This window comes from Rhinatrema bivittatum, chromosome 3 (assembly GCF_901001135.1).
Source record: "Rhinatrema bivittatum chromosome 3, aRhiBiv1.1, whole genome shotgun sequence".
NCBI lineage: Eukaryota > Metazoa > Chordata > Amphibia > Gymnophiona > Rhinatrematidae > Rhinatrema > Rhinatrema bivittatum.
The window spans coordinates 323,374,496-323,402,090 of NC_042617.1; the positions used below are offsets into that span (position 1 = coordinate 323,374,496).

Below are 27,595 nucleotides of genomic sequence, written 5' to 3' on the forward strand. Positions count from 1 at the left end.
ATCTCTGGAGGTTAGAGTGGCAGACCTGGAGGAGCTGAGGCAGACAGAGAGGTATATAGATGAGACCTTCAGGGACATAGTAGCCAAGTCTCAACTTCAGACTGGCAGCCATGTTGCTTCCTTGGAGGAAGAAGGTTTCATGATCAGAGAGCATCAACCTGGTGCAGCAGGAAAGGATCCTGTAGCAAGGACCTGCTCTTCAGGAGGTGCATTTTCCTTTTGCACTGAGGATGTGTCTCCAAGGGCTACTGCCCAGGAGGGAAGGGTTAGGTCGGCCGTCATAGTTGGTAATTCAATTACTAGGAATGTAGACAGCTGGGTGGCTGGTGGGCATGAGGATCACCTGGTGACATGCCTACCTGGTGCAAAGGTGGCGGACCTCATGAGAGGTCTAGATTTTAGACAGTGCTGGGGAGGAGCCGGCTGTCATGGTACATGTGGGCACCAACGACATAGGAAAATGTGGGAGGGAGGTTCTGGAAGCCAAATTTAGGCTCTTAGGTAGAAAGCTTAAATCCAGAACCTCCAGGGTAGCATTCTCTGAAATGCTCCCTGTTCCACGCCCAGGTCCCCAGAGGCAGGCAGAGCTCTGGAATCTCAATGTGTGGATGAGACGATGGTGCAAGGAAGAGGGATTCAGTTTATGAGACGATGGTGCAAGGAAGAGGGATTCAGTTTTGTAAGGAACTGGGGAACCTTTTGGGGAAGGGGGAGTCTCTTCCAAAGGTATGGGCTCCACCTTAATCAGGGTGGAACCAGACTACAGGCACTAACCTTTAAAAAGGAGATAGAGCAGCTTTTAAACTAGAATAAAGGGGAAAGCTGACAGTCGCTCAGCAGCGCATGGTTCGGAGGGAGGTATCTTCAAAGGATACTGATGACGCATTAGAATTAGGGCATCCCAAAAGTGAGGTTCCAATAATAAGAAAAGTAGTCCAAGTGCCTGTAACTAAAATCTCACCTGAGCTAAAACAATTCTAACTTATCCATATCAATTAAAAAGCAGAATGAAAATACAAACAAGAAACACACTTTGAAATGTCTGTATGCTAATGCCAGAAGTCTAAGAAGTAAGATGGGAGAATTAGAATGTATAGCAGTGAATGATGAGATAGACTTAATTGGCATCTCAGAGACATGGTGGAAGGAGGATAACCAATGGGACAGTGCTATACCAGGGTATAAATTATATCGCAATGACAGAGAGGAGCAGCCGGGAGGTGGTGTGGCACTTTATGTCCAGGTTGGCATAGAGTCCAACAGGATAAACATCCTGCATGAGACTAAATGCACAATCAAATCTTTATGGGTAGAAATACCTTGTGTGTTGGGGACGAGTATAGTGATAGGAGTATACTACCATCCACCTGGCCAAGATGGTGAGACAGACAGTGAAATGCTAAGAGAAATTAAGGAAGCTAACCAAATTGGTAGTGCAGTAATAATGAGAGATTTCAATTACCCCAATATTGACTGGATAAATGTATCATTGGGACATGCTAGAGTGATAAATTTCCTGGATGTAATAAATGACAGTTTTATGGAGCAATTGGTTCAGGAACCGACGAGAGAGGGAGCAATTTTAGATCTAATTCTCAGTGGAACATAAGATTTGGTGGAGCCGCTTAACAATAGAAATCATAATATGATCAAATTGTAATTAATGACTGGAAAGGGGACAGTAAGCAAATCTACGGCTCTCGTGCTAAACTTTCAAAAGGGAAACTTTGATAAAATGAGAAAAATAGAAAAAAACTGAAAGGAGCGGCTACAAAGGTAAAAAGTGTACAAGAGGCATGAACATTGTTAAAAAAAATACCATCCTAGAAGCACAGTCCAGATGTATTCCACACATTAAGAAAGGTGGAAGGAAGGCAAAACGATTACTGGCATGGTTAAAAGGTGATGTGAATGAGGCTATTTTAACCAAAAGATCTTCATTCAAACATTGGAAGAAGGATCCAACAGAAGAAAATAGGATAAAGCATATGCATTGGCAAGTTAAATGAAAGACATTGATAAGACAGCTAAGAGAGAATTTGAAAAGAAGTTGGCTGTAGAGGCAAAAACTCATGGTAAAAACTTTTTAAAATATATCAGAAGCAGAAAGCCTATGAGGAAGGCAGTTGCACCATTAGATGATCGATGGGTTAAAGGGGCACTTACAGAAGATAAGGCCATTGCAGAAAGATTAAAGATTTCTTTGCTTCAGTGTTTATTGAAGAGAATTTTGGGGAGATACCCGTTCTGGAGAAGGCTTTTATGGGTAATGATTTAGATGGACTGAACCAAATCATGGTGAACCTCGAAGATATGGTAGGCTTGATTGACAAACTGAAGAGTAGTAAATCACCTGGACCGGATGGTATACACCCCAGGATTCTGAAGGAACTAAAAAATGAAATTTCAGACCTATTAGTAAAAATTTGTAACCTATCATTAAAATCATCCATTGTACCTGAAGACTGGAGGGTGGCTAATGTAACCCCAATATTTAAAAAGGGCTCCAGGGGTGATCCGGGAAACTACAGACCAGTGAGCCTGAGTTCAGTGCCAGGAAAAATAGTGGAAAGTGTTCTAAATATCAAAATCTCAGAACATATAGAAAGACATGGTTTAATGGAACAAAGTCAGCACAGCTTTACCCAAGGCAAGTCTTGCATCACAAATCTGCTGCACTTTTTTGAAGGAGTTAATAAACATGTAGATAAAGGTAAACCGGTAGATGTAGGGTATTTGGATTTTCAGAAGGCATTTGACAAAGTTCCGCATGAGAGGCTTCTAGGAAAAGTAAAAAGTCATGGGATAGGTGGCGATGTCCTTTCGTGAATTACAAACTGGCTAAAAGACAGGAAACAGAGAGTAGGATTAAATAGACAATTTTCTCAGTGGAGGGGAGTGGGCAGTGGAGTGCCTCAGGGATCTGTATTGGGACCCGTGCTTTTCAATATCTTTATAAATGATCTGGAAAGGAATACGACGAGTGAGGTAATCAAATTTGCAGATGATACAAAATTATTCAGAGTAGTTAAATCACAAGCAGATTGTGATAAATTGCAGGAAGACCTTGTGAGACTGGAAAATTGGGAATCCAAATGGCAGATGAAATTTAATGTGGATAAGTGCAAGGTGATGCATATAGGGAAAAATAACCCATGCTATAGTTATATAATGTTAGGTTCCATATTAGGAGCTACCACCCAAGAAAGAAAGAGATCTAGGCGTCATAGTGGATAACATACTGAAATTATCGGTACAGTGTGCTGCGGCAGTCAAAAAAGCAAACAGAATGTTGAGACTTATTAGAAAGGGAATGGTGAATAAAACGGAAAATGTCAAAATGCCTCTGTATCGCTCCATGGTGAGACCATACCTTGAATACTGTGTACAATTCTGGTCACCGCATCTCAAAAAAGATATAATTGTGATGGAGAAGGTACAGAGAAGGGCGACCAAAATGATAAGGAGAATGGAACAGCTGTCCTATGAGGAAAGACTAAAGAGGTTAGGACTTTTCAGCTTGGAGAAGAGACGGCTGAGGGGGGATATGATAGAGGTGTTTAAAATCATGCGAGGTCTGGAATGGGTAGATGTGAATCGGTTAATTATTTACTCTTTCAGATAATAGAAAGACTAGGGGGCACTCCATGAAGTTAGCATGTGGCACATTTAAAACTAATTGGAGAAAGTTCTTTTTCACTCAAAGCACAATTAAACTCTGGAATTTGTTGCCAGAGGAAGTGGTTAGTGCAGTTAGTATAGCTGTGTTTAAAAAAGGATTGGATAAGTTCTTTGAGGAGAAGTCCATTACCTGCTATTAATTAAGTTGACTTAGAAAATAGCCACTGCTATTACTAGCAAGAGTAACATGGGATAGACTTAGTTTTTGGGTACTTGCTAGGTTCTTATGGCCTGGCAAGTACCTGGAGACAGGATGATGGGCTTGATGGACCCTTGGTCTGACCCAGTATAGCATATTCTTATGTTTTTATGTCTTGCTCAAGAAGGAAAGGTCATTTTAGCCCATACTGGATCTCAAGGGCGTCACCTGACATTTACGAGCCACACATTCCAGGTTGGAAACGGTGCGCTCTGTCATAAAGGCAGTTCAAGCAGGGGAGTGCCTCATGACTCTGGATCTAATGGAGGTGTATCTGCATATTCCCATCCATCAGGATCATCAGTGGTTCCTCTGATTTGCTATTCTGGATCATCATTACCAGTTTCAAGCCTTGCATTTCAGCCTAGCCATGGTGCCCAGGACCTTTTCCAAGGTCATGGGACTGGTAGCAGTTGCTCTCCACAAGGAAGGCATTCTAGTTCACCCCTATCTGGACAATTGGTCTATTCAAGCCAAGACCATGGAAGAGAGTTTTTGTGCTTCCCTTAGAGTGGTTCCTTGCCTCAGGAACTAGGCTGGGTGGTGAATCTGCTCAAAAGCAATTTGCAGCCATCTCAGACTTTGGAGTATCTCGAGGTTCGATTCTATACGTCACTTAAAATAGTTGATATAAGTTATACAAGTTGTATCTTTTCTGTTGATCTTTAACTTGTTTGATGTCAGTTGTTTTCCTGTTTGATGTCATTTGCTCCCAAATGTATTAAGTTGTTGTATCTGTAAACCGGAGTGAAGGCAGCTAGCTAAACTTTGGTATATAAAAGCATTTAAATAAATAAATAAATATACAAGACAGGGCAGAGTATTTCTGCTGGAGTCTCAGATCCATACGTTGATACTGCGAGTTCAGTCCCTGCAGAACACTGTCCGACTGTGTGATCTTTTCTGCATGTCCTGGGGTTGATGGCTGCCGCATTAGAATTGGTTCCCTGGGCGAGAGCACATATGCACTCTTCAGCACGCGTTGCTTTTCTGATGGAGTTCACAGTTTCAGAACTATGCAGTGAGACTGCTCCTCCCATTAGAGGTGTGATTCCAGTTGGACTGGTGGTTACAGGCGGATCTTCTTAGGAAGGGAATTTACCTGACAATGCCAGATTGGTTGGTACTCATGCAGATGCAAGCCTCCCGGACTGGAAGTGCACTGTCAGGTGTTGGTGGTACAAGGGCGCTGGAATGCAGCAGAGCGGCAATGGAACATCAACAAGCTGAAGGCATGAGCGGCTAGAGCAGCAACTCCTTTCACATTGCAGAACGGACAGTATCAGAGCCAATTTCCTCAGGAGGAGAAACTTGGACCCAGGAGAATGGGAGCTGGCAGACGAGGTCCTTCAGCTCCTGGTGAACCATTGGGGCCTACTGAATCTAGAACTTTTGGCGACTTTCAACAATGCAGAAGTTCCACACTTCTTCACTCACAGGCGGGACCCAAAAGTGATGGGCATAGATGCTCTTGTTCAGGAATGGCCATGTGGTGCCCTTCTGTATGCGATCCACCCTGGCCTCTGATAGGCAGGCTAGTCCTGAAGATTGCAAGTCAAACCAACACCATCATTTTAATGGCCCTGGATTGGGCTTGAAGGCTGTGGTATGCCAATCTCCAGAGACTTTTGGTGGGCAGTCCCCTCAGGCTACTGTCTTGGATGGATCTGTTACATCAGGGGCTCATTTTGCATAGTGATCCGGGTCAATTCTATCTTATGGTTTGGTCATTGAAAGGGCTTGGTTGTTGAAGCGGGGTCTTTCACCTGCTTTAATTTCTCCTCTTCTTCGTGCCCAGAAATATTCTATTTCTCTAGCCTATGTTAGAGTTTGGAGGGTCTTTGAGGCCTGGTGTTCTGAGTGAGGTACTCAACTTGTCAAGATGGATATTCCTTTGATTTTGGAATTTTTACAGGACAGCTTACTTAAGGGTTTGGGCTTTAACACTTTGAAGGTTCAATTTGCAGTCCTGGCTTGATATAGGGGGAAAGCTTTTTTCTTCCCATCCGGACATGTCCTGTTTCTTGTAGGAGGTTAAGCATCTTCACCACCACCCCCCCCCCCCCACCCCCCTCCCGCCTTGTTGCAGCTCTTCCGGTGCCTCTGAGAGACCTTAACTTGGTCCTTGAGTTTTCTGGCAGGTCCGACTTTTTGACCACTGTGTACTCTTTCCTTGTGGCTGCTTACCTTGAAGACAGTCTTTCTGTTGGCAGACTGTTTGGCACATCAGGTCTTTAAGCTGCATGCTCTTTCCTCCTTTTCTCCATGTGACTCTGGGTGCGGTTCAAATTCAGACAGTGCCCTCTTTTTTGCCCAGAGTGGTTTTGGAGTTTCATTTGAATCAGTTCATTTCTCTGCCTGTCTTGACTGGGACAGAGATGAACCTGAATACTGTCTTTTGCATTCAAGTATCATTTACTGTGGTACCTGGAGATGACTAACAATGTTTGGAAGTCTGATCGCCCGTTTGTGCTCCATGGTGGAGGTAAACAGGGAGCTCCGGCGATGCAGGCAATGATAGCCCTCTCGGTTAAGGAGGTCATTATTGCAGCCTATGTGGCTTCTGAGGTTGCCTTGCTGAAAAAGATTAGACTGCACTCCACAAGGGCTGAGGCAGTGTCGTGGGCAGAACTTCGTTTGTTGTCACCTGCTGAAATTTGCTGGGCGGAGACATGGTTATCTTTGCACACTTTCTCCAAGCATTATTACTTGGATGTTAGAGCTGGGGAGGATGCCATGTTTGCATGAGTGGTATTGATTGGACCGCTAGCAGCCTCCCATCCTTTTTGAGATTAGCTTTGGTACATCCTACTCGTTGGGAATGGCCTGCCCAGATGCTGAGGAAGGAGAAATTACTACTTAACTGATAAATTTCCTTTCCTCTAGTAAGGGCAGGTCAATACCAGACCTGCCCTCGGCTGCTGATGTTTAAATTTGTAGTTAGCCTTCTTCAAGCGAGCTATGCAGAGTATGATTCCTGCACTTTGTGGAATACTTGTAAATGGCTTCTCAGGCCCTTAATTTGCTAGATATGTTCCTTCTTTTAGCTGAGTTCATGTTCCTGTTGGTTGAAAAACATGAATGTTTGGCTGTTCACAATAATGTTCAAGTATAATCAGTTTTGTCCACAGTTTGCTTTTCCAGAGAATACTGGTGGGCTGATGTTGGAGCATGATTATATAGCCATGATGTCACCTTTTGTTCCGCCTCCATCTGCTGACAGAGGTTCATAACCCACTCGTTGGGCTTGACCTGCCCTTACTAGAGGAAAGGAAATTATCGGGTAAGTAGTAATTTCTCCTTTTGTGTGTCTAGTGTAAATCTTTTCTTCTCAAGGATTCTGATGTTAATGTTCCCTCACAGCCTCCTCCATTAAGAATACTCCTGCTGGGTTGTCAGGGAGCAGGGAAAACTATAACTGCACGATGGCTAGCCAACAAATTTGGAATCTTCCACATTCAGTTCCGAGAGCGCCTGCAGGAAATTATGATGTTCAAGTTTCCAAATAAACTCGGGCCAGAATATGAAGAAGAGGAAGTACCTGATGATGATGATGCAACCATAATTAGTGCATTGCAGAAGTCTGAAGATGTTAGCTTACTGGATGCTGAGGAGGAAATGGCTGCAAAGGTAACAACTCTTTCAGGAAAATGACAAGAGCTAAAACAAAAAGGTCCATGAAGAATCTCTTCAATAATTAGGGACCATTGTCTGTAGCAATATGCATTTGTTTGAAATGTATGGGTAAAGCGTGACGAATGAAGCCATTTTCATTTTATTTGTGGTCCTCCAAAATGAATTTATTTATTTATAAACTTTTAAATACCGTTATTTGGAACATGCCGTCACAACAGTTTACAAAACAGAAAAATAAGAATAAAATAATATACTGTAAAATAATAAAAATAATACTAAAAATCAATAAAAAATATTCTTAAACAATAGGGTCTGAGAGTATAACATATGATAATTAAGTAAATTAATTCAATAATTAAAAATCACTGAGTACAAGCCTTCAAAAATCATAAAAAACACAATAAAATAACTACTGGGATAAAAATAACAATTCTAAGTACTTATTAAAATTAATAAATGAATCAAAAACTGAAAACTTGTTATAATCTGGTGTGGTTGTGGACCCTGGATCGTAGTGAGAGCTGACTCCACCCACAGGGAGGAGCCATGTGGGGACTCACTACGATAGGCGTGGCCTCAGCAGAGATGGACACAGATAGGAGAGACTTTATTGTACTGGAATCGTCGGTGATACCCACAGCATGAAGAGAAGACACAGTCCAGAGTAGTAAGGCTGCTCAATGTAGATATCCCTGGTAGTGGCCCGCAGAGCGGGGTATGCCAGGGAACACTTCTCAAGATGATGTCCCTCAGAATGGATCCGGTAGTGGCCCACAGCATGGGGTATGCCAAGGATCAGCGAGTAGTAGTTCAGAGAGGTGCAGAAGGTCAGCAGAGTGAAGTAGATAATGGTACTTATTCCAGAGTGTAGAAAGGTAGCTGGGATGAGCACGGTAGTGGCCCGAGGCACAGGGTATACAAGCGGTTCCATCAGCAAGATGGTGGAAGCGATGATAGTACTCACAAGGCTGAACTGGCGGTGTCCTGGATAAGGAAGACAGGAATCTCCAGGCAGGAAGGCCCTCCAAGGAGCGGATAGCCAGAACATAACAAGGCCCCCAAGGAGCGGGTACCTAAGGCGTTCTAAGTTTGGGCAGCAGGATAGTAGCGAAGCGTAGCATTTCTGAATGGAGTGGAATAAGCAGGAAGGAAGTCCTTGCTAACTCGTAGGAAGCATAGGCTGAATGGGTTATATACTTCTGGTGGGTGAAGTCATTCGGAGGGGATGCCCCCGAGGTTCCCGCCATGACGTGGATAAGAGAGGGCCTGGCGCATGCACACGCATGCCCTAAGTAATTACCAGCTCAAGATGGCAGACAGGATTGCCCACGCCATCCTGGGGACGCCGAAGAAGGTGGCGTTTGGAGGCTGAGGCCGCCATGGCCTTGAGAAAAGCTGTAGCAGGGAAAAGAGAGGTGAGCAGCAAAGGTCCCAGCCGTCTGCGACAGACGGGCGGCAACAGTACTCCCCTTCTTAGGGCCCCTCCCAGGGGGTTTCGGCTTCCTTGGGTGAGTTGGGTGAAATTATCGAATAAGATCCTTGTCAAGGATGTTATTAGCAGGTTCCCAGCTGTTTTCTTCCAGCCCATATCCTTCCCAGGATAATAGGTATTCCCAATGCTTTCCACTTTTGCATACATCTAAGATCTCATCCACTTGGTACGTAATGTCCTCTTCAGCAGACAGAGGCTGTAGATCCGGAGTCTTTTTTGAAAACTTGGAGAGGATGAGTGGCTTCAAAATAGATACGTGGAAGGCATTGTGTACTTTCATAGAAGTGGGTAATCGCAGGCTGTAAGTTACAGGTCCCAGGCGGCAAAGAATAGAGAAAGGGCCAATGTAGCGTGGAGCGAATCGAATAGATGGCAGCTTGAGATGGATGAATTTGGTACTGAGCCATACCTTGCCTCCTGGTTGGAACTCAGGGGCTGCTCTGTGATGAGCATCATAATATTTCTTGGTCACGGGTCACCCTCCCCAACGTCAGCCGCAAGCTCCTCTAGGCCTCGGTGTCCCACGGCGGCAGTCGGTTGGCCTTACACTACGCATCAGGCCTCATGCTGGAGTTCGGCGTATCCAGTGGCGTTGGCCACACCCCTACGCACGTGCATAGGGGTGTGGCCAATGCCACTTCCTTATATCATTCCATCTTAATTGATGGAACGATATAAAGAAGTACCTGCCTGCACCTTCTTGCCTTGGCAATCGGGTCGGCACTGTATTATGTTCTAGTTTGCCTCCGCGTTCATAGTGTTGTTCCAGTCTTGTTCTAGTCTATTCCAGTCTTGTTCTAGCCTTGTTCCAGCATCCTACTGTTCCAGCCTTATTCCAGTGTTCTTCTGTTCCTGCGTCTGTCTGTCCATCTTCCCAGGTAGTACCCTCGAACTGTCTCTCTGATACTGACCTCGGCCTGTTCCTTGACCTTCCTGTCTGCTGCCTGCATCCTGACTTCTGCCTGCCTTGTGATCTTGTCTGACCTCCGGAACCTGACCTCTGCCTTGTTGACTACTCCTCGGACTGATCCTCAAAATCTGACCTCAGCTGCCATTGACCACGTCTCCTGATTCTGGCTCTGTCCCTTGCCTTGTCATCACCTACGCTGTTCTGGCCTTCCTTGCTCCTCCAAACCAACAGCGTGAAGTCCGACTGCGCTCCCTTGCTGTTCGTGGGCACGCCTCTCTACTACCTCTCCGGAAGACCCTGCGAGGCCCACCTAAGTCCAAGCGGCCCGGGTCCCTACGGGCTCCACCCAAGGGGACCTCGGGCTTCCAGGGGTGAAGCTCATCCTAGCCTCTGTCTCCTCCTCTGCTCTGCCCCCTGGGAGCAGGTGCTTCCTGGTTCTTACCAGGGAGCCATTCTCCACTGCTCCAGGACAAGGGTCCACCTCCAAGTGCAACATGTTACACTCATTGTATTTGCCTGTTTCTATAAAATTGAAACATGTTTGATGGAAAAAGAAAGCCTCATGGTTTACAGCACTTCAGAGAGTGGAAACAAAATGGTATAAATCTCCTGTCTCAATAAATCTCAAAGCTTATAAATCAAAACTTAATCAATACAGAATAGCAATTAATGCCGCCAAGGGATTCTATACTTCATTACACAAATCAAATCCTCTGGAAATAAAGCAGCTCATTAGACCTTCATCAAATTAAAACATCTTTCCTCCTGGAAAAACAGATCTGGATCTCTGTAAGGAATTTGCAACATTTGTTTCTTCAAAAGTTGCAAAACGATGTTCCACATTTACCAATGTACAAACTATTTCTGATAATAACTTCTTGTTGGTTGAGCATGGGAGTACTACCCTTATCCTCACCAGGTAGCCTCCAAAAGCAGGGGAGTAGATCTTTCCCCTTTTCTTTTTGGCCCTGTTTCTTTAAAAAAAAAAAAAAAAAAGAGCAGTGAAGCTGGGAGAGAGGCTGCCACAGCGTTTATGTGCAGAGCTGAGGAGTGGGTAAGTGTTGTTTTTCTGCCATGAAGCAGGCAGTAGAGAGCAGGCCAAATTGCCTGTCTTTGTTGGAGTCAGGTACTTGCTGATTTCAGCACCGGACAGCAGCAGGAGCAATCGCATCAGCATAGTTTAGTTTTAGGCTTGACCGCGTGTGGAAACCCAACCGCCCCGGCATGCCGACTCCAGCACAGCATGGCAAACTTTGTCATGGCTGCGGTTTGAGGCAAGCTCGCCTCAATGTGGCCTCATTTTGCGGCAAATGTGCCTCAGGGGGATCTGGGACCCCCAGCAGGGGTGGTGAAAATGTGCAGGTGGCTTCGCCGGCTCTGGGAACTCCAGGGAGGGGGGTCAGTCAGAGAAGCTGGTGGCCATTTTGGCAGCACATGCTGATGTGCAGGCTGCCATTTCTGAGCCCCAGACTCCCTTCCCATGCCTTTTCCTGTGGGAAAGGACCCTACTGGTGGCAGGGGGCGGGGAGGGGCTTAAGAGCTAGCAGATCAGGACTCTTTCTGCTCGGACCTGGAGGTGTTTTCCACGGGTTTTGTTCTTCTCCTTCATAAGGCTTATTTAGCCAGGAAGGAATTAGGGGCAGGGGCAAAGAGACTCTTACCTAAGAGGTCCTGGACACCCAAGAAGGCTAGAGGGCCGGTGGAGTCAGGAGGGATCCTGTTTATGTTGGGTCTTGGATGGGCCCCGAAGGAGGAAGGTATGGATGATCCTGATCAACTATAAACAGGTCCAGTGCCCTGATGGTGCCCTGGGAGATCTGAGGCAGGATACAGACCAGGATCCAGTGGATACTTTGGGGGATCCAATGCAGGATCTGGATGCGGTTCCGGTTGTGGAAGGGGATGACCCATGAGTGGTCCAACTGGTCTGGAGAGATGAACTGGAGCCGTTGATTCCTCAGGTGCTGGAGGAGCTCGGGATTAAAGCTGCCCAGGTGTTGCAGTCTGGGAAGCTGCAGTCCTGGTGTGGACCCTTGAGCCGAACCACCCTGGGTAGAGTAGCTCGGGAGGCGGAGTCTCAGGCACAGATCTTCACCCGGGAACCGGGAACCCCCCAGGAGGAGCCCGTAGGATCCCAGAACCTTGGGACTTAAGAGACACAGGTACAGGTCTTCACCCGGGAACCGGGAACCCCCCAGGAGGAGCCCGTAGGGTCCCAGAACCTTGGGACTCAGGAGTAAGGTCTCAGTCTCTAGGAAAGGCCTGGAAAAGGTTAAGTCACAGAGTCCAGTGGCAGGGAGCAGGTAGGCCCAGCGAGGGCAGGACAGACAGGTAACTGGAATGGTGTCTGTGTACCCTCGTGGAGTATGACCGGCACAAGGCAGGACCGGAGCTAGCAGCATGTAGAGACTCAGACTTGGCAGAGAGTAGCAGGAGAAGAACCCCAAGTCAAACTGGCAGCCAATGGAAACAGTCCTGTGAACAGACCGGGGTTGGAGGCTGGCGGCAAACAGGAGCAGAGTCGGGCACAAGCTGAAGTCGGTGGCAGGCTGCAGGCAAAGACGGAGTCGGGTACACGCTGAGGTCAGGGGCTGGCGGCAGGCAGAAGCAAAGTCAGGAGCGAGCAGAGGTCGGTGGCAGGCGGCAGGCAAAAGCGGAGTCAGGAACGAGCAGAGGTCGATGGCAGGCGGCAGGCAGAAGCGGAGTCAGGAACGAGCAGTGGTCAATGGCAGGAAGCAGTACAGCAGAGATGCAACTAAGAACTACAAGCAGTAGCGACCCTCGTTGCAAGGCAATGAGAAACCCGATGAACGCCGGTTAAATCAGGCTTGGGGCGTGGCATGGTTAACTCAGGCGGAGCCAGACTTCCGGTGAGCGTGCGTCCATAACGCGCGTCCTTGCGCGCACGCGGGGCCGCAGAGAGACGGCCCAGCAATGGCGGACGCCCCATAGACCCAGCAGAGCCGCGGGAGCAACGTTCCTGGCATAGAAGGTGAGCCCTGAATACGGCAATTAGGGGGGAAGCGGTGGAGACCGCAACAGTACCCCCCCCCCCCCTTTACGGCCCCTTTTAAGAGGACCGGGTTTCTCTGGATGGTCCCGGTGAAACTGGTGCAGAAGTTCTTTATCCAAAATATTCCGACTGGGCTCCCAGGTGTTATCCTCGTCACCACAACCTTCCCATGCCAGTAAATATTCCCATCGGCGATTGTGAAATCGAATGTCCAGGACGTCCCGTACTTGGTATGTTGCATCATCCTCAACGGTCGTGGTTACAGGATCCGGAGGTGCAGGATGGTACCGGGAGAGAACCACAGGCTTGAGTAATGAAGCATGGGACACGTTGTGTACCTTGAAGGAAGAAGGTAACCGCAGCCGATATGATACCATTCCCACTCGTTCAGCCACTCGAAACGGGCCACAGAACTTTGGGGCGAATCTTCGAGATGGGAGTCGAAGATGCAAATTCTTTGTGCTTAGCCAGACTCTATCCCCTGGCTGGAAGGTAGGCGCTGGCCGACGATGGCGATCGGCCGTTAGTTTGGCTTTTGCAGTAGCTCGGAGAATCTGCCTTCGTGTCATGTGCCACAAAGCCTGGAGCTATTGAGCTGTAATTTGAGCAGCGGGTGGGGCACTGGGAGCCTCTAGTGGGAGTGGTGGTCGCAATGGTTTGCCATACACCAAATGGAACGGAGATTTGCCCGTGGCTGCATGGACTTGATTGTTATAGGCAAATTCCGCCCAAGGTAGCAGCTCGGCCCAGTTATCTTGTCTCTCATTAATGAAGGCCCGGAGATATGCCTTCAGCGTTCTGTTCATTCTCTCGGTCTGCCCGTTGCTCTGCAGATGAAAAGCAGTGGAAAAACTAAGCTTAACTTGGAAGCATTTGCAGAGAGCTCTCCAGTAGCGGGCCACAAACTGCGAACCTCTGTCCGAAACAATGTCTTGCGGGAGACCGTGGAGCCTGAACACATGTTGAGTGAACAGGAGGGCCAACTCGGGTGCAGTGGGAAGCTTAGGCAGGGGGACCAGATGGACCATCTTGGAAAAATGGTCGACCGTGACCCAGACGACCGTGTGTCCCTGAGAGGGGGGCAGGTCCACGACAAAATCGGTGGCTATATGGGTCCATGGTTCGGTGGGAACCGGGAGCGGATGCAAGAGACCATAAGGAGAGCCAGAATTGGGCTTCTGGCGAGCGCAGGTAGGGCAAGAGGCCACATAAGAAGCGACGTCCCGCCGGATGTTGGGCCACCAATAGTACCGGTTGACCAGTTCTAGAGTTCTTTCACGCCCGGCATGTCCTCCAATTAAGGAGTCGTGGGCCCATCGTAGCGCCGTCAAGCGGTCCCGGCGGGCAAGCACTGTGCGGTCTTGCAAGAGGATGGTCAAGGCTGAAAGCCGAACCTTAGAGGGGTCCAAGATGAACTGTGGAGGATCCATCTCCTCTTCAGCACAGGCGATACGAGACAGGGCGTCTGCTCGGAGGTTCTTGGCAGCAGGACGGTATTGTACTATGAAATCGAATCGACTGAAGAACAAGGCCCAGCGGGCTTGGCGGGGGTTCAGTCGTTGAGCCTGGGTAAGAAATTCTAAGTTCTTGTGATCCATATAAACGGTAGTTGTGTGCAAGGAGCCTTCGAGCCACTGTCTCCATTCCTCGAAGGCAAGTTTTATTGCCAGCAATTCCTTATCCCCAATGGAATAGTTGATTTCTGCGGGTGAGAACTTCCGGGAATAATAAGAACACGGCAGGAGTTGTCCCGAGTCAGAGTGCTGACTAAGAACGGCGCCCACAGCGATGCTGGAGGCGTCGACCTCTACGATGAATGGTCGTGTGGGGTCCGGGTGTCTGAGACAGACCTCCGAGAGGAAGGCCTCTTTGAGATCTGAAAAGGCCGCGATGGTCGCCTCTGGCCAATGCTTGACATCTGCTCCTTTCCGGGTCAAGGTGGTGAGAGGAGCCACACGGTGAGAGTAGCGTGGAATAAAATGCCTATAAAAGTTTGCAAAGCCCAGAAAGCGCTGGAGGGCTTTGAGACCTGTGGGCTGTGGCCATTTCGTGATGGCGGCTACCTTTTCTGGGTCCATGCGGAAACCTGCTGCTGATACAATATACCCCAAGAAGGGTAGAGACTCCACTTCAAACACACATTTCTCCAGCTTGGCATAGAGGTGATTGGCCCAGAGAGCCTGAAGAACTTGGCAGACATGCTGACAGTGGGAGACTATGTCCTTGGAGTAGATAAGGACGTCGTCCAAATAGACGATTACATGGGAGTGGAGCATCTCTCGAAGGACCTCGTTCATGAGGTGCTGGAAGACGGCGGGGGCATTACAAAGCCCAAAGGGCATCACGAGGTACTCGTAATGCCCATCACGTGTGTTGAACGCCGTCTTCCACTCGTCTCCTGGGCGAATACGTACGAGGTTATAAGCCCCTCTCGGGTCCAGCTTGGTAAAGATGCGGGCTCCTTGGAGACGGTCCAGTATCTCTGGGATGAGTGGCAGCGGATAACGGTTTCGCTTAGTAATGGCGTTGAGACCACAATAGTCAATGCATGGTCGTAGCGAACCATCCTTTTTGCCAACAAAAAATAACCCCGCACCTGCTGGTGAGTGGGAAGGACGAATAAATCCTTTGGCTAAGTTCTCAGAGATGTATTGAGTCATCGCCTTAGTCTCGGGTAGCGAGAGAGGATATACACGACCACGGGGTGGAGTGGTACCAGGAACCAGATCAATGGGGCAGTCAAAGGGTCCGTGTTCCGGAAGGATATCCGCCATCTCCTTGGAGAAGACGTCTTGAAACTCTTGATAAGCCTCTGGCAGGAGGTGTGTAGAACAGAGATGCAGAGCGTTGGGAGGACGAGGAAGCCTCAAACATTGGTCGAAGCAAGCAGGACCCCAGCTAACCAGCTGGAAGTCATCCCATCTGATGGCGGGGGAGTGTTGGCGAAGCCACGGAAGTCCCAGCACCAATGGATGCACAGCTCGTTTCAGAACGAGTAACGAGATCTCCTCGGAATGGAATAGACCCGTCTGCAAGGTCACTGGTCTCGTATAGCAGGAGATGATACCAGGCAACAAGGTCCCACGAATAGAAGAGATGCGCAGGGGAGGATCCCTTGGTTCTGTGGGTAACCCCAATTGGTTCACCAGCTCGGCCACAATAAAGTTCCCCTCGGCTCCAGAGTCAACAAAGGCCTGTATCTGGATCTCCCCACCGGGGTACTTGAGGGTGACAGGCAGTGTACAGAGAGGAGCGGATCCGGTAGCGCCTAGGTGTAGCTCCTCGGTATAACCTAGGCACGGCCGTTTCCCGGACGCTCAGTGCAGGCTGATAGATAATGTCCTTTACCTCCACAATAAAGGCAGAGGCCTAGTGAGCGCCGACGGCTCCTCTCTTCCGGAGTAAGCGGTGATCTGCCCAGCTGCATAGGCTCAGAGGCAGGGTTAGAAGCAGGAGGGATCCTTTGCTGAGAAGACCTGGAGAAGGTGTGTAGACGGGTCTGACTCCTGTTACCAGACCGAGTCTCCCTCTCATGCTGTTGGAGCCGAAGGTCTACCTTGCCTGCAATGTCCATTAAGTCATTCAGGTCCTCAGGAATCTCCCGTCCCACTAATTCATCTTTTATCCACCCAGCCAGACCTTCAAGGAAGATACCCTTTAAACAATCATTCTGCCAAGCCAGTTCCATAGCCAGAGTCCGGAAGTTGATGATGTATTCTGCTACTGGACGTGTGCCCTGTCGAAGATGCAGAAGTTCAGATGCTGCTGTGGACTGGCGTGCAGAGTCATCAAAGGCCAGGCGAAACTGCAGAAGGAATTCCTGGAGATTCTGTAGCAGCGGGTCAGAGCGCTCCCATAATGGGGAGGCCCACTCTAGCGCCTTGCCATCGAGTAACGAAAAGATATATGCCACCTTGGCCGCCTCTGTGGGGAACTGGGCTGGTAACAAAGTGAACCGTACCTGACATTGGTTCAGAAACCCACGACAGGACTTACTGTCTCCAGCATACCTGCTGGGAGCTGGTAATTGAGTCTGGTGTACAGCGCCTGAAACGGAAGGCCCTTGGCGAGTGGAAGCTTCTAGACGAAAGACCAGTTGATCCACCGTGGCAGCAAGAGTGTCAATACAATGTTGCTGATAGCACAAGCGGCCTAGAACCCCCACAGATGCCTCCTCGGCAGCAGGACTACAGGGGGTGGATGGTGTTCCTAAATGCTCCATTAACCCCTGCATAGAGTTTAAAACTAGGTCTACGTCCTGTATCTGTTGTTGCATCGAACGGTTCATCTGCTGTGCCATATCTGGTAAGGCTACAGTCATTGATGACTCCACCGAGTCCATGGTCTTGCAAACTGTTGCAGTCTGGGAAGCTGCAGTCCTGGTGTGGACCCTTGAGCCGAACCACCCTGGGTAGAGTAGCTCGGGAGGCGGAGTCTCAGGCACAGATCTTCACCCGGGAACCAGGAACCCCCCAGGAGGAGCCCGTAGGGTCCTAGAACCTTGGGACTTAAGAGACACAGGTACAGGTCTTCACCCAGGAACCGGGAACCCCCCAGGAGGAGTCCGTAGGGTCCCAGAACCTTGGGACTTAAGAGACACAGGTACAGGTCTTCACCCAGGAACCGGGAACCCCCCAGGAGGAGCCCGTAGGGTCCCAGAACCTTGGGACTCAGGAGTAAGGTCTCAGTCTCTAGGAAAGGCCTGGAAAAGGTTAAGTCACAGAGTCCAGTGGCAGGGAGCAGGTAGGCCCAGCGAGGGCAGGACAGACAGGTAACTGGAATGGTGTCTGTGTACCCTCGTGGAGTATGACCGGCACAAGGCAGGACCGGAGCTAGCAGCATGTAGAGACTCAGACTTGGCAGAGAGTAGCAGGAGAAGAACCCCAAGTCAAACTGGCAGCCAATGGAAACAGTCCTGTGAACAGACCGGGGTCGGAGGCTGGCGGCAAACAGGAGCAGAGTCAGGCACAAGCTGAAGTCGGTGGCAGGCTGCAGGCAAAGATGGAGTCGGGTACACGCTGAGGTCAGGGGCTGGCGGCAGGCAGAAGCGAAGTCAGGAGCGAGCAGAGGTCGGTGGCAGGCGGCAGGCAAAAGCGGAGTCAGGAACGAGCAGAGGTCGATGGCAGGAAGCAGTACAGCAGAGATGCAACTAAGAACTACAAGCAGTAGCGACCCTCGTTGCAAGGCAATGAGAAACCCGATGAACGCCGGTTAAATCAGGCTTGGGGCGTGGCATGGTTAACTCAGGCGGAGCCAGACTTCCGGTGAGCGTGCGTCCATAACGTGCGTCCTTGCGCACACGCGGGGCCGCAGAGAGATGGCCCAGCAATGGCGGACGTCCCATAGACCCAGCAGAGCTGCGGGAGCGGCGTTCCCGGCATAGAAGGTGAGCCCTGAATACAGCAATTAAGGGGGAAGCGGTGGAAACCGCAACACCAGGAAGTGTTACGCAGGCCGGCCATAATATGAGACAACCGGCTCTGCTTACCGGTACGGCAGGGACCTTTCCCAGTTCCCTCGTTGTGGCGGGGGAACCACACCGACGCTCCTTGCTGCCCTCTGCCAGCTCTGGCTCCACTGGTTTCCCCAGCACGCCACGAAGGGGACGCTGTCCAGCAGGCAACCTCCAGCCTGCTCCTTAGGCATATGCACGCACCACTCTTCCCCATTTAAAGAGCCAACGGTGGGAAATTGCCCGCAGCCCTCTCTGATAACGTTGTCCCAGGGCCCTATATTACTCCGGCCCCTGCAACCACCAGATGCCTCAGCAACAGGTCAAACTCCATTGGAGCTGCTGTTCTCCATGTTCCTGACTGTGTTCCTGACTCTGTGTCCTTGGATTGTCTTCTGGCTTCTGACCTCTGGTACATTATCCAGACTCCGCTTGCCTGCCACCTGCCCTGACCTCTGGAACATTGTTTTGGACTTTGCTTACCTGCCACCTGCCCTGATCTCTGGAATGTTGCCTGGACTCTGCCTGATCTCTGCCTGCCCTGACCGTGGACCGTTTGACCCCGTCTTACCTCTAGTCATGGGATTCCTTTTCATCAGAGTCTCATGCCTAAGTCCAGCCAGCCCCGGCACCCAAGGGCTCAACCTGCAGGAAACGAGGGCTGGTAGTGGTGAAGGTCCAGTTGGGTCTCTGCACTGACCAGCTCCATCTGCCGATGTCGAGGACCTGCAGGGTAGCGTCAACCTCGTCTTGGTCCAAGGGTCCACTCTGTAAAAGATTCAGACAAGGAAGCATTGAGCCCACTCTTGGAGGGATTTCAGGGACCCCCTATAGCTTTCCCATTGCCGAAGCAGGTGAAATAGTTGGTGGATTGGGAGTGGGATTCTCCCGAGGTGGGCATGAAGGTAGCTAGGGCTATGGGGAAGTTATATCCCTTTCTGGAAAAGACCTTGGAGTCGTGGAGAATTCCCAAGGTGGATGCAGCCATGACTGCAGTTACCAAAAGAATGACCATCCCGGTAGCGGGCATGGTGGCCCTGAAGAATGTCCAAGCTGGAGATTCTGCTCAAGCAGCTGTTTGAAGTTTCAGCTCTGACCCTTTGAGCAGCAGTGTGCGGGAGTCTGATGCAGAGAGCCTGTTTGTCCTGGGTGCAGAAGGCACATGTCAAGTGTTCAGCAGTGACAACTGACGCAGTGCAGGCAGCCCACTTAGAGGCGGGGTGGCCTATGTGGCTGATGCTTTGTATGACATGGTCCTAACTGTCGCTAGAAGTATGGGCTTGGCGGTGGTGGTGTGAGGATTCCTATGGCTGCGAAATTGGTCAGCGGATGTAGGGTCTAAAGCTCAGCTGTCAAACCTCCCCTTCAGGGGAAGCTTCTCTTTGGGGAGGACTTGGAGCAGCTCGTGAAGCAGTTGGGAGAGTCGAAGGACAGTAAATTGCCTGAGGATAGGAAGGGCCCTAGGAAGTCCTTTCTGCTGCAAGCCCGTTTTTGAAAAATTCTGTGCGGGTAGAACCCTGCGCCAGCTTCGCAAAAGCAGGGTTCGGGCAGACAGCAGCCATTTTGGAATCAGTGCAGGTCCTCGAGGGATGGTGATTCCTAAGTGTTGGGTTTGAGGCATAGTATAGACTCTTAGTCGGGGAACCACAGCAATAGGCTAGACTCAGAAAGCAGACACTGGAGATGGAAAGCTTTATTGTACTGCTGTAGATAGATGATAATTGTGCAGGAAGAAATGGCACTGAAGTCCAGCAATGTGCCAATACGCTCAGACAGTCTCAGATGTAGAAGTTTCACCCAGATGTACAAGGTTGGTAGTGTTCCACAGAGCAGGATAAGCTGAACCTGGTGGGTGGAAATGGAGAACTGGATCATATAGATACTCACTGAAGAGTAGTACAGGAATCCTCCTGGTAGATGTTGAAGGTGGGACCCGAGGTCCATGGTGCAGGATACTCTGAGCTGGAAGGCCCTCGAGGAGCAAGTATCTGGAAACACAGATAATCCTGAAAGAGAAGAAAGACCACCGAGGAGCAGTTGTCTGTGTTAGTAGTAGAAACCCCGAAGGGTAGTTGGAAGCGAGAGGCCCCCCGAGGAGCAGGTGCCCAGAGCTTCTTCAGGAGCGAGATACCCCGGAGGGTAGCGAGGAATCTAAGCATGCAGCTTAGAAGCTGTCAGAGTAGCTAAACCGAAGTCCTTGCTAACTCGTTCGTTAGGAGCGGAGCAGAGGCTTAAATACCCAGAGGTATTGACGTCATGCGGTGGGGACGCCCCCGAGGTTCCCACCATGACGTGTAGACAAGTGTAGGCAGCGTGAGCACGGGCCCTAGGAGGCCACTGGAAGGAGCATGGTGGACGGGGACGCCCATGATGAGTTGGAGAAGCCGAGGGTTTCGGCACTCGGCACCGAAGGCAGCCATCTTACCCATGGAGGAGGAGAAAGGTAAAAAAAGAGGTGAGGCAGAGCGGTCGCAGCCATCTGCGACCAATGGATGCAACAGTACCCCCTTCAAAGGGCCCCCTCCAGGACCTCTTCCTGGTGGTCTGGGTTTTCTTGGGCATGCCAGGTGGAATTGGCATACCATGTCCTTATTCATGATGTTGGCCAGGGGCTCCCATGAGTTCTCTTCTGGTCCATAGCCTTCCCAGGAGATGAGGTACTCCCATATCTTGCCTCTCTTATGGACATCCAAGATGTCATCCATGGCGTATTCGATATTGTCCTCGGTGTCCAGCTTAGTTAGTTCTGGGGTCTTTTTGGAGAACTCGGAGAGCATGAAGGGTTTTAACAGAGAGACATGGAAGGCGTTATGTATCATCATTGATGGAGGTAGTTTCAAGCTGTACATCAGATTTCTCAGTCGCCGAAGGATAGCAAAGGGTTCTACATAGCGAGGTGCAAAATGTGCTGAAGGTAGTTTAAGATGGAGAAACTTGGTACTCAGCCAGACTTTGTTACTGGGCTGAAACTGTGGTGCCTCTCGATGGTGAGCATCATAGATCTTTTTTGCTTTCTGTCCTGCTCTGAGGAGTAGCTCCTTCATTTGCTTCCAAAGTTGAGATAACTCTGCTGCAGTAGCCTGGGCGACAGGAGAAGCCACCGATAATGGAATTGGCAGAGGAGGAAGCGGTTGTCGTCCATAGACGAGTTGGAAAGGAGAAGACCCCGTAGAAGTAGCAGGATGCGAGTTGATAGCAAATTCTGCCCAAGGCAGTAGTTCAGCCCAGTCGCTTTGCCTAGAATTGACATAGGATTGCACAAATTGTTTCAGCATTCTGTTCATTATTTCAGTCTGCCCATTAGACTGAGGGTGGTAAGCAGAGGTTAAGTCCAAGGCGATGTCAAATTTTTGACATAAAGCTCTCCAAAATTTAGCGGTGAATTGTACTCCTTTGTCGGATAGAATATGCTTAGGCATCCCATGAAGGCGGAAGATGTGTTTAATAAAGAGTTTCGCTAACTCCACAGCGGAGGGTAATCCTGGTAACACTACAAAATGTGCCATTTTGGAGAAGCAGTCAACTGTGACGCAAATGGTGTTGTTTCCATTGGATGGTGGCAACTCTACCACAAAATCGGTTGCTATATATGTCCAGGGTTCATCCAGCGCTGGTAGAGGTTGTAACACACCCCAAGGATGTCCGACTGGCGGCTTTTGTTTGGCGCAAACAGCACAGGAACCCACATAAATTTGTACATCTTTTTTCATGGTTGGCCACCAATAGTACCGCCCTAACATTGCCAAGGTACGACTCTGTCCTGGATGGCCGGCGAGACAGGAATCGTGTGCCCACTTCAACAGCTTCTTCCTTTGATTTCTGGCCACAACCGTCTTCCCAGTGGGTACCGCATGAGTGGCTGCAAGAACCACTCTCCTGGGGTCAATAATGTGATGGGGTTCATCTGGCACATCCTGAGGGGAGAAGGATCACACAAGGCATCAGCCAGAGAGTTCTTCTCTCCCAGACGATACTTCAAAAGGAAGTCAAATCTGTTAAAGAACAGGGACCATCTTGCTTGACGGTGATTGAGTCATTGAGCATGTCTGAGGTACTCCAAATTCTTGTGATCGGTGTACACTACTATTTGGTGTTGTGTGCCTTCCAGCCAAGGACGCCACTCCTCAAAGGCCAACTTGATTGCGAGTAACTCTTTGTCTCCGATTCCATAATTTCTTTCGGCAGGCGAGAACCGCCTAGAGAAGAAGGAGCAAGGATGGAACACATTAGATTCGCTATACTGGCTTAAAACCGCTCCCAAGCCAACGTCTGATGCGTCAACCTCGACAATGAATAGGCGATGTGGATCAGGGTGACGGAGGCACGGCTTCTTTTGAAAAGCCTCTTTGAGCATCAGAAAGGCTGATATGGCTTCTGGAGACCATTTGGCAGGATTGGCTCCCTTTTTGGTCATAGAAGTTAGAGGGACTGTCAGTGATGAGTAGTTTTTGATAAAAGAATGATATTGGTGAAACCCAAGAAGTGGTGCAGTGCTTTCAGGCCTGTAGGTTGGGGCCAATCCCAGATACTTTCTAATTTCTTGGGGTCCATCTGAAACCCGTTCTTAGAAACAATGTAACCCAAGAAGGGAACAGACTCCTTGTGGAATTCTCACTTTTCAAGCTTTGCGTATAGGTGGTACTCATGCAGACGTCTTAAAACTTTCTTGACATCCTCTTGATGAGTTTGCAGATCTTGAGAGATCAGTATATAATCGAGATATACTACTATGCATTGATATAGTAAGTCCCGTAGAATGTCGTTCATCATATTTTGAAAGACTACAGGTGCGTTACTCAAACCGAAGGGCATGATTAGATATTCGAAGTGTCCATCGCGGGTGTTAAATCGTCTCCTTCGCGAATACGCACCAAGTTGTAAGCTCCTTTAAGGTCCAGTTTGGAGAATTTCTTGGCTCCTTGGAGCCTGTCAAACAATTCAGAAATTAAGGGCAGGGGATATGGTCCTTGATGGTAATCTCATTCAGACCCCTGTAGTCGATGCAGGGGCGTAAGGTGCCATCTTTCTTCCCTACAAAAAAGAAGCCTGCACCAGCAGGAGATTTGGAAGGTCTGATGAATCCCTTTTGAAGGTTCTCTTGTATGTAGGCGGACATGGTCTTAGTCTCAGCTACAGAAAGAGGGTAAACTCTTCTTTGGGAGGCTCCAAATTGGGTTTCAGGTTTATAGCGCAGTCAAATACTCTGTGCGGTGGAAATACATCTACTGCTTGTTTTGAGAAAACATCCTGGAAAGAGGCATATTGTGGAGGTAAGCCAGGTAACGATGGTGTAGTGGGTATGTAAATGAGCGGTGAAACTTCCGCGAGGCACCAACCATGACAGTCAGGCCCCCACCGGGACAATTCCAACGTGGCCCAATTAAATTGTGGCATATGATCTTGTAGCCAAGGCAGTCCCAGTACCACCGGGTGCATGGCCTTTTCCAATGCGAGAAATGAGATGGATTCAGAGTGTAGAGCTCCGATGTGCAGGCCAATGGCCTGGGTACTCAATGAAACTTCTCCAGGAAGAGGTTCCCCATGGATAGAAGACAATAGCAATGATTTAGCTATTGGTGTAGTAGGAATCCGTAGATATTCTACTAAGCGTTTCAAGATAAATTACCTCCTGCTCCGGAGTCAATGAGAGCAAGAGTCTGATATTCAAGACTTCTGCAAAGCAGAGAGACTGGTAAGGATAATGGAAGTATGGAGAGGTGAGGCCTAGGAGAAGTCTTCCTGCAGATCCTAGGCCTGTCAGTTTCCCGGACAGATGGGATAGGTTTGGCCGGCGTGATCTGATTGGCCACAGTACATGCATAACCCCATGCATTTACGAAAACGTCTCTCCTTGGAAGTTAAATGGCTTCAGCCTAGTTGCATAGGCTCTTCCTCTTCTAAGGGAACAGATGGTAGACTTGAAGCAATAGGCACAGGTTTAGGACACTTAGCCCCCCGCAGTTGACTTTCGTGAACTCTTAGCCTCCTGAGTTCAGTCTCAAATACGGCTGTCAATTCTCCCAGCCAGTTCCATCAGAGACTCAAGGATATCAGGCAAATCACGAGCCACCAATTTGTCCTTTAAGCGAGAGTTGAAGACCTCCATAAAGATAGCACGTAGACATCCAGTGTCCCAATATAGTTTGGTTGCTAAAGTCTTGAATTCGATCACATAGTCTGTGAACGGCTTATTACCTTGCTGGAGATTCAGCAAAGCAGATCCAGCGACGGTATGGCAAGCCGGTAATCATCAAAGACAGACATGAAGAGTTTTAGAAATCATGGTAGGTAGTTCAGGATAGGATCTTCATGTTCCTATAATGGTGAAGCCCAAGCCAACGCTCGTCCTTCTAGAAAAGATAGGATATAAGTGGTCTTGGATATTTCTGTGGGAAAGAGGGTTGGCTGTAGAGAAAAATGCATGCTGCATTGATTAACAAACCCTCTACACATCTTTGCTTCACCCGTGAAACGGGTAGGTGTGGATAAAGGTACAGTGGTCTTGATGATCATTACTGGAGACAGCAATTCTTTCATTGAAGGATTCAGTTGTGCCTGTAAAAGATTAAAGGCCGCAGTCAAACTATCAAAAAACCTTTGTTGTTCAGTGATCCGCTGGGCTAGGCCAGGAATGGCCTGGAAGGCCTCGAGCTGAGCTGACTCCATGGAGTTAGAAATCTGTTGGGTTTGAGGCATAGTGTGGATTCTTAATCGCAGTGGTGATGACTCCTACCACGGGGAGGGCCCCGTGGGGAACCACAGCGATAGGCTAGACTCAGAGAGCAGACACTGGAGATGGAAAGCTTTATTGTACTGCTGTAGATAGATGGTAATTGTGCAGGAAGAAATGGCACTAAAGTCCAGCAAGGTGCCAATATGCTCAGACACTCTCAGATGTAGAAGTCTCACCCAGATGTACAAGGTTGATAGTGTTCCGCAGAGCAGGATAAGCCAAATGTGGTGGGTGGAAATGGAGAACTGGATCATATAGGTACTCACTGAAGAGTAGTGCAGGAATCCTCCTGGTAAATGTTGAAGGTGGGACCCGAGGTCCATGGTGCAGGATACTCTGAGCTGGATGGCCCTCGAGGAGCGAGTACCTGGAAGCACAGATAATCCTGAAAGAGAAGAAAGACCTCCGAGGAGCGGTTGTCTGTGTTAGTAGTAGAAACCCCAAAGAGTAGTTAGAAGGAAGAGGCCCCTGAGGAGTGGGTGCCCAGAGCTTCTTCAGAAGCAAGTACCCCGGAGGGTAGCGAGGAATCTAAGTGTGCAGCTTAGAAGCGGTCAGAGTAGCTAAACCGAAGTCCTTGCTAACTCATTCATTAGGAGCGGAGCAGATGCTTAAATACCCGGAGGTATTGACGTCATGCGGTGGGGATGCCCCCGAGATTCCCGCCATGACGTGTAGATAAGTGTAGGCAGCGTGCGCATGCGTGCCCTAGGAGGCCACGGGAAGGAGCATGGTGGACGGGGACGCCCATGCTGAGTTGGAGAAGCCGAGGGTTTCGGCACCAGAGGCAGCCATCTTACCCATGGAGGAGGAGAAAGGTAAAAAAGAGGTGAGGCAGAGCGGTCACAGCCGTCTGCGACCGACGGATGCAACACTAAGGAGGGGTGGAAACAAGATGGCATTGAAGGTGTGTTGGTCCGCTCCTCCCTGGAGGCTATCAGAGGGAGGCTGTCTCTCTTTTATGAGGCGTGGACCAGAATCACGTCAGACCGGTGAGTCCTGGAGCTGATAAGAGACAGCTATGCCTTAGAATTTTCTTTGCTGCTCAGGGATGCCTTTGTAGTTTCCCACTGCAAGCAAGAGGCAGTGCAGGACACAATACATTGGTTACAACTTCTGCGCGCCTTTTTCCGGTGCCTATTCAGGAGAGGGGCAGGGCAGGTCTTCCCTGTACTTGGTGGTACCAAAGAAAGAGGGGACCTTTTGGCCCATTCTCAATCTGCAGAAGGTAAATTCTGCCCTCCAGGTGCCATATTTTTGGATGGACACGCTGCGCACTGTAATAGCAGCAGTGCGCAAAGGGGAGTTTCTAGCATCATTGGATTTTTCAGAAGCCTATCTTCATATCCCCATTTGAGCCAGATGTTTCTGAGGTTCATGGTTCTGGGAGAACATTTCCAGTTTCAAACTCTTCCCTTTGGGTTGGTGACAGCACCACGCATGTTCTCAAAGGTGAGGGTTGTAGTGGCGGCGGCACTCAGGAAGGAAGGTATCCTGGTGCACCTGTACCTGGACAAATGGCTGATAAGGGCAAAGACAGAGGCGGAGTGTGGTCGCTCAATCTAGCGGGTACTACAGCTTCTGCATTCATTAGGCTGGAAGAAGAACCTCGCAAAGAGCCATCTGAGGATGACCCAGTCATTGGAGTATCTGGGAGCATGCTTCGATACCTGCCTGGGGAAGGTGTTTCTGACTGGGGAGAGAGTCTTCAAGTTGCAGAGTCAGGTTCTTCTGCTATTGAACCTGTTGGTGCCAAGGGTCTAGGATTACCTGCTTCTCAAATGGCTGGAGTGGACAATGTGCAGGCGGACTTTCTCAGCAGACCGCGTCTAGATCCAGGGGAGTGGGAGTTGTTGGTGGAAGCCTTAGACTTTCTGCAGGCAGTAGATCTCATGGCAATTCCAGCACAGATGAGAGGTCAGATCAGAGGGCATTGATGCTCTCATTCAACCGTGGCCGACATATCTGTTGCTGTACGTGTTTCCACTGTGGCCTCTCATAGGTCGAGTGCTGCGGTGCATCAAGCTTCATCCAGGCAGAGTGATTCTGGTGGCACCCGAGTGGCTGTGTCGGCCGTGAACAGCCCTGTTCACTTGGCTCATCTCTCAGGGTTGCTCGGCAGGGACCCATATTTTCAGACTGGGAGGATTGCATTTATCTAGCAGCTTGGCTTTTGAGAGGCAGCAACTCCATTTGAAAGGATATTCAGACCCTGTGATTGCAACTTTACTTCAGCCAAGGAGACTGCCACTTCAATGGCTTATGTCCGGGTGTGGAGGGTTTTCGAATCTTGGTGTTTGCAGAACATCATGCAGCCTTTAAAGGTGGACATCCTGCATATCATGTCCTTTTTGCAGAGCAGTTTGGTTAAGGGGTTGGCCTATAATTCCCTTCGGGTCCAGGGAGCAGCCTTGGGTTCCCTTGCATGATAGGATTCAGGGAAGACCACTGGCGTCTCATCCGGATTTGGTTCTTTCCTAAA

General features: G+C 49.3%; 1 protein-coding gene across 6 annotated transcripts in view; it reads left to right on the forward strand.

The window, feature by feature from the left end:
• The window catches only part of AK9 (adenylate kinase 9), an 829,950-nt gene that overhangs the window by 495,752 nt on the left and 306,603 nt on the right, over nt 1-27,595 (forward strand). For 4 of the 6 annotated variants that reach the window (XM_029595283.1, XM_029595287.1, XM_029595285.1 and 1 more), the window contains one exon: nt 7,244-7,510. The exons of 1 other annotated variant lie outside the window; for it this stretch is intronic. In XM_029595283.1, coding sequence (XP_029451143.1) covers nt 7,244-7,510 — 267 coding nt within the window. Of the gene's footprint in view, nt 1-7,243; nt 7,511-27,595 lie in introns of those variants that run through there. One more of the 6 variants, XM_029595289.1, reaches the window with a different exon arrangement.